This window comes from Apis florea, unplaced genomic scaffold, assembly GCF_048593485.1.
Source record: "Apis florea isolate Af1SG1 unplaced genomic scaffold, ASM4859348v1 contig_2411_pilon, whole genome shotgun sequence".
In the NCBI taxonomy this organism is placed as follows: domain Eukaryota; kingdom Metazoa; phylum Arthropoda; class Insecta; order Hymenoptera; family Apidae; genus Apis; species Apis florea.
In genome coordinates, this window is record NW_028256580.1 from 593,591 (window position 1) to 607,939 (window position 14,349).

At 45.9% G+C, this 14,349-nt stretch overlaps 1 protein-coding gene across 2 annotated transcripts in view; it reads left to right on the forward strand.

The window, feature by feature from the left end:
- Window positions 1-2,053: 2,053 nt before the first annotated feature.
- Window positions 2,054-14,349, forward strand: part of LOC100865538 (interleukin-1 receptor accessory protein-like 1-B) — a 52,819-nt gene continuing 40,523 nt past the window's right edge. For both annotated transcript variants that reach the window (XM_086905409.1, XM_086905410.1), the window contains exon 1: window positions 2,054-3,056. In XM_086905409.1, coding sequence (XP_086761535.1) covers window positions 2,791-3,056 — 266 coding nt within the window. In that variant the 5' untranslated portion in view covers window positions 2,054-2,790. The remainder of the gene's footprint in view (window positions 3,057-14,349) is intronic.

Genomic DNA, 14,349 nt, shown 5'->3' on the forward strand with positions numbered 1-14,349 from the left:
TCCTTTCCCAATTACGTTTTATTGCACACATTGTTTTTCGTGGTTTTAATTGCACAAGATTTTCAATAAAGCGTGTCCGTGCCTTTCTCGGCCCTCTTTCTCCGCTGTCACTTCCGAGAACGCGTATCATCGTCTTAATCAGGAAACTCGTGCCCCGCCTCGTACCACGGCTGGATGCGCCTTAACGCTATTAATTAAGGGGAGATTAATTTCGTTACGTACACCGTGATCTCGGAACTCTAATTGATAACACGACTGTTCTTTGAAGTATGGTTCGAAGGGCGAGCCTCGATAAATTTTCGCGGGAATATTCGCGATAACCGCATAATGGAATTGTTCGATGAGTGCCGATTCGAATTTACATTACATTGTCTCGCCCATTACGTTTAAATTGATTTTTACCGTGACCGAAGCAAAGAACCGAGCGGTCGAAAATTGGGGAAATTTGATTTTAGGGAAATGTAGGGATCTTCCATATCCGTCTTTGTCACGCTTTCGAGTCGTATCGAACGATTGTGTTCGATCGATAGAATCTGTTTCTAAGGAGAAAAGTAAAAGAAAGAAAAGGAACAAAAAAAAAAAAAGGAAAAAAAAACTGGTTCCACGAGAAAGACTACACTCATCGTCGGCACGCATAAAAGTTCCTTCCATGTGCGGTGGTTGCACACACGTAAATACGAGTCTGACATAGATCATCCGGTATAATCGTTGCCACACGACACGAAACGACTGACCGCATACTCGAATTCCCAGAATGCAAGTCAGCGGCAGCCGTGTGTGAGTGTACGGAGTGAAAAGTTAAGTTATACTACGTAACGCGTTGTTCTTACTCGTTGCTGCGAAATCGGGAACCGACCGAAGTATTAGAGGCGATCACCCGCGGAAAAAAACGGGGAAAATATGCTCGCCCGAGTGTAAAATAAGAAATTGATAGGGTATATATATATATCTGCTACGCGATATATCGGTAGATATATCAAATCTCGAAATAATTCTATGATTAAGAAAATTCCCGAAAGATTGATATTAATTCGTCGAATCGAGATATCGCACTATCCAATTACCTCGAACAAAACTTTATCCGAACAAAAATTATCTGTCCGCAACGTTGTTAAGTATATATACGTACGTTCGAAGTTTATCGTATTCACGGAAATTCTTGTGTTTTAATCTAATTTCTTTCGAAATCGATGCGACGTATTTACATATGTATCGAAGCGTCGTTTCGAGTAAAAACGGTTATCATGTCCTATTTTTCTGGATATATATAATTTGTATTGTCAAATATTGCGTTCAAAAAATGCAAAGATTTCTTGATTATTTGTTTATCTGTATGTATATACGCTCTTCGAATTGAGTAAGTAAAGGTAAATAAGACGAGTAACCACTTACGAACGTGTACTTCCAGCTTTCGAACGATTTTCTTACGAAAACTTTACTCTTATAAATAAGAAAGTGTAATAGCGTGCAAAATAGAAGATTTTCGATCGACCTCAACAAAATTCGCATAGTATATTCTGACGTCAAAAATAACATTAATAATATGACGAAGCAAACTAAATAACTACTCACGTGAATAACTATTTAATGAAGTTTGCATCGAGTTGATGTTGAAACGAGAATCTCATAAAAAATGTATCGATTTATCGATTTATCGATTAGTTAGTAGAGATTTAACAGAGTAACACTTTTCTCTAAAAATTGAGAATAAATATGATCAGAAAATGAAAGTCAACTTCGTCGATTAATCATAATTCGATCGTAAACGATGCGGAATATTTATCTCGCGTACAATTTTAAAGATTTCGAATGTGCAATATATATATATATATATATATATATATATAGAAAAGAATTTATATATAGAAAAGAAAAAGAATCATCAATGTTTTTTGGGGATAGAACTAACGATTACGTGCGACCGTAGTACGGTCGGTACGGTTCCATCGATGATGTCCGAAGCGAGCCGAAAGCAGCCGAACGAGCACGAGGCAACAGGCGGCTCGTTTTAAACCCGTGGTCTACGGGGAGTTTTCAAAGCAGTGGGCTGACAGTAAGCCGTCGGCGTTCGGAGCGTGTGCATCGTTTCTACGTATCGACGGTTTCTTTTCGGTGAAAAACGAACGTTTCGTTACGATCGTTCTAGGTGTCGATTTCGTTCGTTTTCGTCCTTTCGGAAACGCCACGCATCATTTATACGGTTGAATTTTGATGTGCGTTATCGTGATTATTGCGAGTGACGTAATATCGGAAAGATCGTCGAAAAAGTGTCGAATCACGGGATACTTTGTGACCATTGACCATTGACGCGATACATAACGTATATATAACGTATATATATAAATATATATGATTGGTTAAAATTATTGGTGATCGTGCAAATGTCGAAAAAGTTGTCCCTCCTCCCCCTCCCCGCATAATTGAGCAGCGATGTCGAAAATAGGACGGGAGAAAAAATAAAATGGATTTCGCGGAAGGTGACTGAACGGTTAAACAGTTTATCGGTTAACGCGAAAAAAACGCGGGACGAGAGCTGAAATCCCGAGTAAACACGCAGTATTCTTGAGTAGACGAAAGTTTATGTTTGACGACAAACATCGAGCGGATCGGTGAAGGTACGTGTACGTAGATACAGAAGTCCGCGTATTTGTCCTTTGGACGTTAACGGTGCCGGCTGGAAGAGATCGGTTTTCCTTTACGGAAAAGTTTAGCCTGGACCGTTGGGACGTAATTTTCACTCTAGGAATCCGATAATGGAGGTTCTCGGATTTGAAAAGCGTCGTGTCTAAAATGTTTTTTCAACGTCTTGATAAATTGCTTTCTCGTCGAAATCTCAAGATGACGACATCGTTAAACCGTGGATTAATCATCTTGTCGCTTCTGACTGTTCTGTGTCGGGCCAACGAATTAAAAGACTACTGTTCGATACACAAGTTTGACAACTTACCACCTGGTGGTCTCAGATTTACGAAAGAAGTCGTGACAACGGAATACGCAAATATCGGAGCGTTCAAAGCACTTCATTGCTGCCTGCGAGGATACAGAAGCATCGAATGGTGAGTAGTCAAGCCTATTTCCTTTTTTACTTCGATTTTCTTAAAAATATAACAACAAAAGATAACGACAAAGACAAAAAAAAAAATAGTTAGACGATCGAAATACAAACTCGTAAGAATCTCGAGCATGCGTTCGTTTCGAAAGATGAACGAAGGTTAAACGATGCGTCTAATCGAATTGATTCGAATCGCGATTAATACGTTATTCGCGATGTCTATACGGCGTATTTCCTATTTTCAAGCTTTAACGTCGTGTCGATGAGATATAAGGAGGAAAAATAGCATTGCTGCGTCTTGCGAACACCAAGACAGAGCAAATGTCGAGGAATTTCCCATGGTTTTACTTCGATGTTGTGAGTCACGCTTTCACGATTTGAATAGCATTCTCGACATTCGTGCAGACTGATGCAATTTCTTGCTACTTTTTCTTTTTTTTTTGTGCCTAACTCGACTCGAATACCTGGAAGCGTATTCGTTCTTCTCGTCTCTAATACGGTACATTACATTTATCTTTCCAGCGTGTCATCGTAGGAATATACGCGTGTTAAACCGATTGGTTAATATCATTAGTATCGCCATATATTATTGTAACACGTTCGATTCGAAAGAAAATTCGTGTCGCGGAGGAGAAAGATACGTAGGTAGAGATACGAGGGTATACGTATCGTAGGAGACGAGGGTTTTCCACATAAACGTTGAAAAGCCGGCGTGTTACTTTGCGTTTTAGAAATTGTACAGTTTGTCAAAAGCGTAACAGGTTTCCAGGTAAAACAATTGTCCCGGCGAAGCGTGGCAAACGAACCGATTGTCGGCCGATATTCATGAAAAAGGGAGGGTAAAGAAGCGATCGCGGTGGTATTGTGAGCACGGCGGCCGGAGTCACGTCACCCGGTAATAACGTTTCCACGAAGCGGTTGTTTATTCCACGATAAATCTAGAAACACGGTACGAAGTACAAGATGGAAATCGCTGTAGGGGGTCGCAGTTTGAAAAGCGTTCGAGTGTGTCCCCTTCGGAACCGCAAGCCCGAGCCAACAAAGACACGTTTCCGAGAAGCGATCTTTGAGGGACCTACCGTCCGATATCCCGAATCCCTTCTGCACCGGGAACTTTATTATTCCTCGGACAAAGTGGGGACCTTACCCCAAACCTTGCCATTGTCCGCGTCTTCCTCCAGGTGTCAAACGGTATATTTGTCCCACGACATTCGCCGTTCTCTCTCGGGAACGAGAGGCGCTGTCGTCGCGTCTCGTTCTCGAAAAGTCCGAGGGTTAACGGACGTGTGGCCACGTTCTTGCTCCCGCTCCCGCTCCCGCTCCGTCCACACCTGTTACGTCTCTATCGAGCGTGTCCATCTAAAGCATGCCGCTTCCCGCCGATCGACGCGCATCGAATTATGCGCCCAACTCCAGCGCATATACGTACACGATCCCACCAAATTCTTCTCGCTCTCTACCTAATCCTCCTCCTCCTTCCCTCTCTTTCCCCACGCTTGAATAAGAATATGTCCAATTAAATATTATTACTCCTTAGTAGTAATCCTTTTCACTTTCGAAAGTACTTACTTACTTACTTACTATACAACAACTATTCCCTGTAAATACCGACTGCCGGATCGAAACGCGTATCTTTACGCGTAACTATTTACTCGCTACTTTACCCACCGTGCTTTTTCGTCGAGGGAAAAGATAGAAACACGTTACAATTTATTATTCGCGCGGATTAAAGGTGACGCAACACCGCGTTATCGCCTCTCCTACACTTTCTCTTTCGCATTTCTGCTTCGGTGCTAACAGAAGCGGACAAAAAACAAAGGGAGAGAGAGAAAAGGTTTCCACTCCTTTTCCTGGGTTCCGACATTTTTTCCGCTTCTTTCGCATTTTTCGCCGTTGTTTCTTGTGTCGCGCCGATGACGATTCCGAGAAAGAGGGGGTGCGGGGAGGAATCGTCGATGCGTAAACGTCGAACCGATGGTTTTTATTAGCGGTCGAATTCATCCGCGGAACAAAGGATACGCGGAAGGCATAAATTAAACACCTTTCCAACCCGGCTCGAGCGTTGCTTGCCGCGTTCCGGGGCTGAAGAAACGCGGGGACGCCGTTCCTTTTCTTTCCCCGCCTCGGTTTGTACAAAATTGTACAAAAGCGCGAGTCCCTCCCGAGACGCGAGTTTATTTATAGCGTTTCACTTCGTGTATAACACGAGTATGCTATAAAGTCGTCTTCATTCTTGAAAAGTGAAAGGCACTTATTGGCGTTTCATCTCTCTGTCCCGGCATTGTCATCGGCTATTTATACGCTCGGGCTGCGGATTGTTTCCACAGTCCGTTAAGACGTTCGCGTGCATATAATGCACGCGAAATGCTATACGGAACGAATTAAAAAAGCCGGCGACGCTATTACGGGGGAACAACATTTCGGATTTGAAAAAAGAAACGTACGCGTCGTCTTGCGTATTATCTACGTACGTACGTACGCCTGTGTGTATGCATATGTGTCTGTGTGTGTGTGTATACGAGGGAAAGAACGAATGCGCGGAACAATGGGTGAATAAATTCGAGCGAAATTCGTCGATGCGCGAAACGTTCTCGAAGAAAGTATACGTTATGTATATATATATATATATATATATATATATATATATATATATGTACATAGTATCAGGCTTTCATCCATCGCGAAAGCAACCTCCTCAAAAGTGGTCTCCTCATATATTTTACGTGGCGAGAAAAACTTGGAACCGGAGAACGAGAGCGCGATTCTGGACGGAAAATTCGGCTGGAAAAACAGGGAACCATGTTTTTCGAGAAACGAAGCCAATCACAATCGAACCTCGTTCGATAAACGATCGATTTCGATACGCGATCTAATACGGAAAAATTGGATTTTTCCATTTCGAATCTTTGGATGGTGGAATGACAATGGCGGCCGATTCGAGCGGAAACGAGACCCGTACCCGCTTTTTTTTCTCGTCCGATTCCGTTCAAACACGCGTATCCGTCTACGTATCCGGATAACGAGGATGGCGTGCGAGGCAAGAGAGGAATAATGGCTATGGTGGGACACACGGTTTCGACGTAACGGAAGTCGATAATCGTTCCGCGGAAACTTGTTTCCCAATTCACTCGGACGCGCGTCTCTCTCCTCCTCCTCCTCCTCGTCTTAGCGAACGACACGCGATTAGTTGGTTCGCGTGCGCGTTATTTTATTTCTCCTCCAGATGCCTGGGGCATCTCTCGTCTCGATTCGAAAAAAAGGGGGAAAAAGAACGAGGATGAAAAGATTCGAAAAGGGAATGCGAGGGAAGAGATGGAGATTGACAGGATTTTTCCAACGACTCGTTCGGAGGGACGAAACGAGAGGACACAGCAGAGAACCACACACACACACACACACACACACACACACACACACACACACACACACACACACACACACACACACACACACACACACACACACACACACACACACACACACACACACACACACACACACACACACACACACACACACACACACACACACACACACAGAGAGAGAGAGAGAGAGAGAGAGAGAGAGAGAGAGAGAGAGAGAGAGAGAGAGAGAGAGAGAGAGAGAGAGAGAGAGAGAGAGAGAGAGTTGGGTTAGAGCGCGGCGTCCCTGCCCCGGCTCGGGAGGGCCTCGGGACTCGGATAATGACAAGCCGGAGGAACAGAACTGTAATTTCTGCATTGGGAAAGAGGGACGCCCGTCGTCTCTCCTCGTGTTTCACGGAATTCGTTAAGACGATTTTCGAAGAGCGAGTGTGTAATTCCCGGTACGGGACTGGTCGAAACGTTGGCATCAAATTGACGACTCTTCTCTCTCTCCGATTACGGGGGAGAGAAACGAGCAAACACGAAATAGCTCGACGATTTTTCGCGTCCTTGGCGAATCTCGCCCTTCCCTCCGCACGAACGGATATCTCGAGTCGAGTCGAGTCGAGGTTGGATTATTCCCTCGGATTTTCGGGCGCACGATGGATGGAACGCGGTTAAATTTCAACGCGGTGGAGGAAAAAGTTTCTCGAGCTTCGCGTCTCGCATCCGTTTTCCATCCAACCAAAGTTTCGACGACGTGGAACCGAATTTTCTCGCCTCTCTGATCTTCTCGCGTCGCGCGAATATCGTGGCGAATGCGATTCGAAGGGAAGGGAATAACGCGAGAATAACGTGAGAAAGGAGAGATCTCTCCCTTTTTCCGGTAGTCGCGCTCTCGAATTATTACCGTGGAGGAAAATATCGTGGCAGATTTTCGTGGCTCGACCTAGCTTCACGCTAATTTTATCAGATTCGCGGAATATTTGGTTCTCTCTCTTTCTTTCTCGGCTCACCTTGACGCAGATCCGTCGCAATTTACGGCCGCGTTGCGTCTCCGCGTTACGGGGAAAAGCACGTGAAAAGTGAGTGTGCGCCGGTTCTTGGAAAGCGAGTGGACGAGAAGAGAGGCAGCCTCGAATTTCATTCTCGGTCAGGGAGAATCGACCGGCTAGCTCGCTCCTTCCACCACGCCCCTAGCCTTCTCTGTCGGTCGCGAGAGAATCGCGTTACGGTGCGCGAGACCGATTAAACGGCTCGTTTTAACAACACATCTCAATCGAGGGTGTAAACGAGGCTGTTCGTCCCGTTGCCGGGACTGCTGTTGCTGTCACTTTTGCCACGTAAAACGGGAGCGCGCGCTATTTTTCCAAAAAGGAAAAAAAAAAAAAAGTTGTCGATAAATCGCGGTACACGGACGTTGACGCGGTACGACGAAACGTCCGTTGTATTTTTACCTCCAGCTCTCGGTTACGAGATAAGCGTAGTTACTATATTTACCGGTTGCGCGCTACAGTCGTTACGTTGCAGAAACCTCGATCGAACAACGTATCGTTTCCGCCGGTTTTTCCAACGTTACGTTCCACATGAATCATTGTTCGTCGTTGCTCGTCTCTCTTATTTCTTCCTAACGATCGTCCTTGGAGGAGGTAGTCGGTCGTTTTTCGATAATTCGAACCGGTAACTTTTTCTGGTAGTAAAAGTTCGGGGGGGTCGGGACACGCATGCGCGAGTTTAGAGAGTAGGGAGCAAAAATGGTGGAGAAATGGAGGTTCGTGTACGAAATTGACAGCGGAAGAGAAATCGTGAGAAAGTTGGAATGGCATCGCGTATATAATAATACGTACTCGGTGCTCGAGCGAAACGAGGTAAGATAAACGAATAGCCGGACGAGAAAGGTTTTTTTCGTTAGGGCCGTATCATCGATTTCCACGACTTGTTGCTTTTGTCGTCGCCTCGAAACATTCACGATCGTGTCGATAGACGGATAGACGTTTGGTTCCATGTTCGAAACGAAGATGTACGATCGGAGAAAAGCGCGCGCGCGAGAGAGAGAGAGAGAAAGAGATATTTCGACGAAAGCATATAAATGATCGGGAATATTTGGTTAGGATTCTTGGTGTGAGAAGCGCCGCCGCCGCCGCCGCCACGGATATCCATCGCCGCAAATATTTGACCGAGTCTCGTTTCTTTTTACACACCGATACTTCCCTGTTTGCGCTCGAACGAGTCACGAGTTTGGATTGACCGTTACTCGAAGCAAAACACTCGACCGATGCGTCACGCTTTGCCAATTAGGAACCGAGCGGCCACCGAATCGGAGAATATCCAGCAGGGCCAACATTTTCCGAGGAAAATTCCCGCTTTCGCGCGAAACCAGCTGGAAAACAAACAAGGTCCCAGTTGTTTCTCTTATTTCTCTTCTCCCCACCCCTCCCCATATTTTTCGAAGAAAAATAGTAACCGTGATAGGAGAGAAAATTCGATGTTATTTTTTTATCCGAGATTTTTTCGCGTTACGATAAAATCTCTCCCTCAGCCTCCCAGCGCTCGGATCGATCGGAAAATTCGAGAATTTAAAGCGAATATAAATCTGATCGAAATCGGCTCGGATCTCGGTGCACGCGGAAAATTGGAATCGCGATGGACGCAGAAAAATATGACGTTCGAGCGGCAACTTTGTATCAAAGTAATTCCAAGAATTGCTACGTAGGTAGTAGACTTCGTTCGAATATTTACGTATTATCGAGCGAAAATTATGTGGGTATATTTACCGATGACAGATGGCGAGGGCAATTTGCGCTTGTGGAATATTTTCACGACACAGGAGGAATCTTGGAAGGCCCTCCCACGGCAACTTTGCATCCATTTTGCCTCCTCCGATACGGCATCGTTTCGACCCGGCTAATTTGTCGAACGAGCACGGTCTCCGTGTGCAACAGGAATAAAAGGAAGAGGAGGGGGAAGGGGCAAAAGTGTGTGCGAGATGCGTGCCATGTTCCACCGATGTTACCGTTTACATGGGAATACATATGTAGGCAGGGGCGGGAAGGAGGGGGACGCAGGTGCAACCAGGGAGACATGTGCAGCCGCTGGTCGAACCACTTTCTTCCTCGCAGAAGCGATAAATTTCCATCCCGCTCGATCCCGCGGTACCACCTCTTCTTCTCCTTCTTCCCCTTCCCTCCTTTTTTCTTTCCCCCTCCCTTACCACTCGCTTTTTTGCTCTTTTTCCCACCTCTCCAACCGCTGCTTTCTAACGCGGTCTCTTCGTTTAACCTCCTTTCTTCTACCCGTCGATCGAGATCGCGGTCGAGTTCCATCGGCCAACAAACGAACAATAATTGGCCGTGTAAATAAATAGTCGTCGTTCGTAATAATCTCTTTCGAGTTCGCTTCGATTCTTCGTTTTTCTTCGATCGTTTTCCATTCTCGCATCCACTCCCGCGAGCATAAGTTTTGGTGAAGCGAAGTACGATTAATAATACGATATACCGTTTCGTTCGTTCGTGAGTCATCCTTCTGCCCATTGTTTCCGCGACGCGCGTTCCTCGAACCCGCGTTATGTAAATTTCTTTTTTCCTTATCCCGAGAGGCGAAAAGTGATCGCTCCATCCGATCAACGTTCCGAGTTCGGTATTTCGTTTCGGGTCAACGAATGTTTCGATTCTACGGAAAGAGAAGAGGAAAAAAAAAAAAAAAAGAAAAAATGGAAAAAAGTTTCGAGTTATCGATAACGCGAGAGCCAAAGGCGAGTAACTTCATTCGTATCCGGAACGCAAAGAATCAAGTTCGATGTGTTTGCGATCCCTTTTTCTCGTCGTTTCGTTCGACAAGAGGAAACGAGTTTCTTTGTGCCGCGTTTCGCGTATCCAACTCGATTAGATTTCGCGTCAAAATAGAGACGCGCGCGTATTAATTCGAGTTTCCGTTAACCTAATAACGTGCAGGTACAGGACCGTAATTTGAAATTAAATAGTGGCAATTCTTTCCCAACGTTCTTTTTATCGCGAGCACATTAGATAGGAGTAAATTTAAAAAGAACGTTTTTCACGTCGACATCAGACGTTACGAGTTAAGATTCTTTCGTATAATTCTTAATAACGGTGAAACAAGAATAAATATACGTATCAACAATTTCTTCTATATATATATATATATATAGAATATATATATATATACTATAAAAGATTCGATCGAAGTTTTTCTCGCGAATCGTTAATCGCAATTTACTTTACATGAGAAGAAACGACATTTGAAAATTACAACCAGTTTCTTGTGCCGGCTTGGGAAGGGAGTAGGGTTTAATCAAAGTCGGGAGCCGTTAAGGATGCGATTTGCGGGTAGCATTCTTCGAGATTGCCCGGTCTCGAGCAGAGGAGTTGAAAATTCGATCGAGGTTAATTATTACCGGTTATAATCGGATTTGTTTATTCGGTCGGTCCAGTGGCAAAGGGTAGTAAGCTCGGGATTCGAGAGCCGGATAATTTGCCCGCGGTGTTATTGTCGTTAACGTTGCAACGCCCGTAACGTTGTTACGGGAAACCTATACGGTATTTCGCAACAACGTGCACATTTTAGCGGAGTGGAGAGACCTTATTCGCGTACCGAGGTTTACGTTCGGGGAACGAAACTCGGTCGGAAGAGTTTTGCCTCACCCCCCCCCCCTCCCCCCTGTTCCCGGAACGTGGCGTGCTTTCGATATTCCGTTTCTCGAAACTACACCCTTCCGGCGAATCATTAAGCGAAAAAGTTGAAAACCACTCGCCGCGCCAAGATTTCCTCTTTCGTGCCAAGTTCCATCGTGATTATGAGAAACACGTCGCGTATCGAAATCGGGATATGTGTATTTTTCGCGAAGATAAGATGGACGCTCGTACGTACATACAATGAATCGGAAAGTAAGAAAGAGGAAAACGGGATTTTTTTCGTTATTCGAAGTAAATCGAATCTGAAAATTTTCCCTCTATTGTATCCTCGTAAATTAAGCCTTAGAAAAAATATTTTTTCTTTTTGCCACACCCTACGTATTATACATCTATCGTACCACAAACTTTTTTCCCTCGAAACGAGGGCAGGGTTAATCGTAACACTCGTGTCGAGATTTATAACGATCGTTCGGAACAATATTACTCGAGTACCAAAGTATGTAGTACTCCCCTCGGTACAATTGATTCGATTACAACGATACGACGATTGCTTTCCCTCTCGAAAATCGCTTTTTCAGACGACGAGAAAAAGGAAACAAAAACTTTTTCGCATCACCACGTCCACTCATATGGACGAGATCGCGCAAGATGCGCAGGATTCCGTGCTAATAACTCGAATCTCGGTCGGACGAAGCGAAAGTTGTTGTTCTGCATCTGCATCGAGGTAAACGCAAGGAGAGATCTGTCGTCCCCTGGAGTAGGGGAGAGATAATAAATTTGCCGGCGAGAGCGAACTTTCTCCCGGCTCCTTTCTGAAAAGACACACTCCCGGAGAGAAGATTTCGTGCCTCACGTGGGGTCCGGCTTGCTAATCTCGCGTGACGCCTCGCCACCAAGCTCGAGGTAAACGACCTCCTCTCTCGATACCCTCTTTACAAAGAGGAGGAGGCGGAGAGGAAGAGAAAAGAATAAAAAGAACGAGATGGAGGAGGAGGAAGAGGAGGAGCAAATGGTGAAACGATAGAGGAGGTGAGGAGATGGTGATGACGGAGATAGAAAAGGGGATGACCGGGGAGGTGACGAAGAAGGAGGCAGAGAAGGTGGCAGAGGATGAAGTGTCGTAAAGGATGTGGTTGAGGAGGCGAGGAGGTGGTGATGACGGAGATAGAAAAGGGGATGGCGAAGGGGCTAGTAGAGGAGGTGTGGAGGTGATGGTGATGGAGATAGAGAAGGGAGTGATCGGGGAGGTGCTGAAGAAGGGATTAGAGGAGGTGACACAAGGAGGTGGTAGAGGAGGTGTGGAGGTGATGGTGATGGAGATAGAGAAGGGAGTGGTCGGGGAGGTGGTGAAGAAGGGATTAGAGGAGGTGACACAAAGAGGTGGTTGGGGAGGTGGCTGAGGAGGTGAGGAGGTGGCGGTGACGGAGATATAAAAGGGGTGACCGAGGAGGTAACGGAACAGGAGGTATAGGAGGTGGAGTAAAGGAGGCTGAGGAGGTGGCGTAAAGGAGGTGGCTGAGGAGGTGTGGAGGTGGTGGTGATGGAGATAGAGAAGGGAGTGGTTGGGGATGTGGTGAAGGAGGAGGTAGAGGAGGTGGCAGTTGAGGAGGTGGTGTAAAGGAGGTGGCCGGGGAGGTGAGGAGTGTGATGATAATGAAGATCGAGAAGAGAGTGATCGAGAAGATTGTGGAGGAGGATGTAGAGGAGGTGATGGTGGAGGAGGTGGTGTAAAGGAGGTGAGGATAGTCGAGGAAGAGGTTGTGGAGGTGGGAAAATAGAAAAGAAGGTGATTGGGAGGAAGGTGTTGGAGGAGGAGGTGGAGGAGGTGATAGTGGAGGAGGCGCTGTAAAGGAGGTGATTGTAGACGAGGAAGAGGTTGTGGAGGTGAGGAGGTGGGAACAATGGAAATAGAAAAAAGGTGGTTGAGGAGGTGGGGGAGGAAGTGGAGGAGGTAGTGGAGGAGGAGGTGATAGTGAAGGAGGTGAATGTGTGAGCGAAGAAGAGGTGGAGGTGAAAGTGGAGGATGGAAGTGTGATTGGAAAGGTGGTGAAGAAGGAAGTAGATGGGAGGTGATGATGGAGGAGGTGGAGGAGTTTTTATCTCGAAAGCAACGGCGAGAAAAGGATTGTCCACAAGTGTCGACAAACCTTGAAAAATATTCGAAAATTCGTAAATGAATAACGACGAATAATAGAGAAGCTGGATGAGAACAATTGGATATCTCCGATTGTTGCCCGATACTTCGAGAACCCATTTCACTTTGGACCCACATGCTAAATGGATATCGGTCGATGCAATGATTGGAATTCCAAGATGGCCGATATATCGGGGGTCGGATCGTGTAACGAGATTTCTCGAAACTGTCCAGTAATTTCGCCACTTCTCTCGATCCCCCTTACTCTCTCTCGATATTTGGACGATGAATCTGACGAAATACACGTGTTTAACTCTCGTCCATTATATCCATCGTTGTTAAAGGATCACTCGCGACTGGATCACGAATATTTCTAATAAAAAATACTTGGATCCATCGATCGTTGATTCTTCACGCTGTAGAAAATGGAAAAAATGGGAAAAAGCGCTGTGCGCGCACTCCTCCTGGTCCTATCAACTTTTATTTCGAGAGAGAGGAGAGGGGAGAGAGAGGGAGATTCGATCATTTCGAACAAAGGGGAGTTAAAAAGCTAAGGGACGTTTTCGTGTTCGCTTTCGATTAAACGAGGTAACGGGAACACTACACGTAGCTCGACGATCACACGAGCACGAGTTTATCCGTTTGGGATAAAGAGCGTGATATTCGTGAGCGAAAAATCGATTGCGATTTGTGCGATTTGGGGGAGGACGGTGCGCGACAAAGTGAACGGAAGGAATGAGAGATCGTGTTTGGGGGGGGGGGAAAGAAGGAGGAGGGGCGACGACGGACGCGACTTTCATTTCGATGCGCCGAAACGCGCGCGTTGGATCGTGTGCATCGCGCGCTGGACAAAGGAGATCGCGATTATGCACTCGTCACGTATTCCCTGTCTCTCTTCTCTCTTCTCTGTACTTGTCCCGGAGAATGATAAATTCCCGAGCCATTGTCCCGTACCTGGAACCGCAACTTTTTCCGCGAACCCTTCAAAGGTACCGAGTCGAGGCGTTGTTCGCGTCGATCGGGCAGAAACGATTGATAATCCTCTCGACGACCGAATTTCACGGAAGCCGAACGATGCTCCTCTCTTCCTTCCCGAGATCCCCCTTTTTAAACCTTTGCCTCCTCGAGACGAGGACCACTTGGACCGAACTCGAACCGCGGCGATATTTA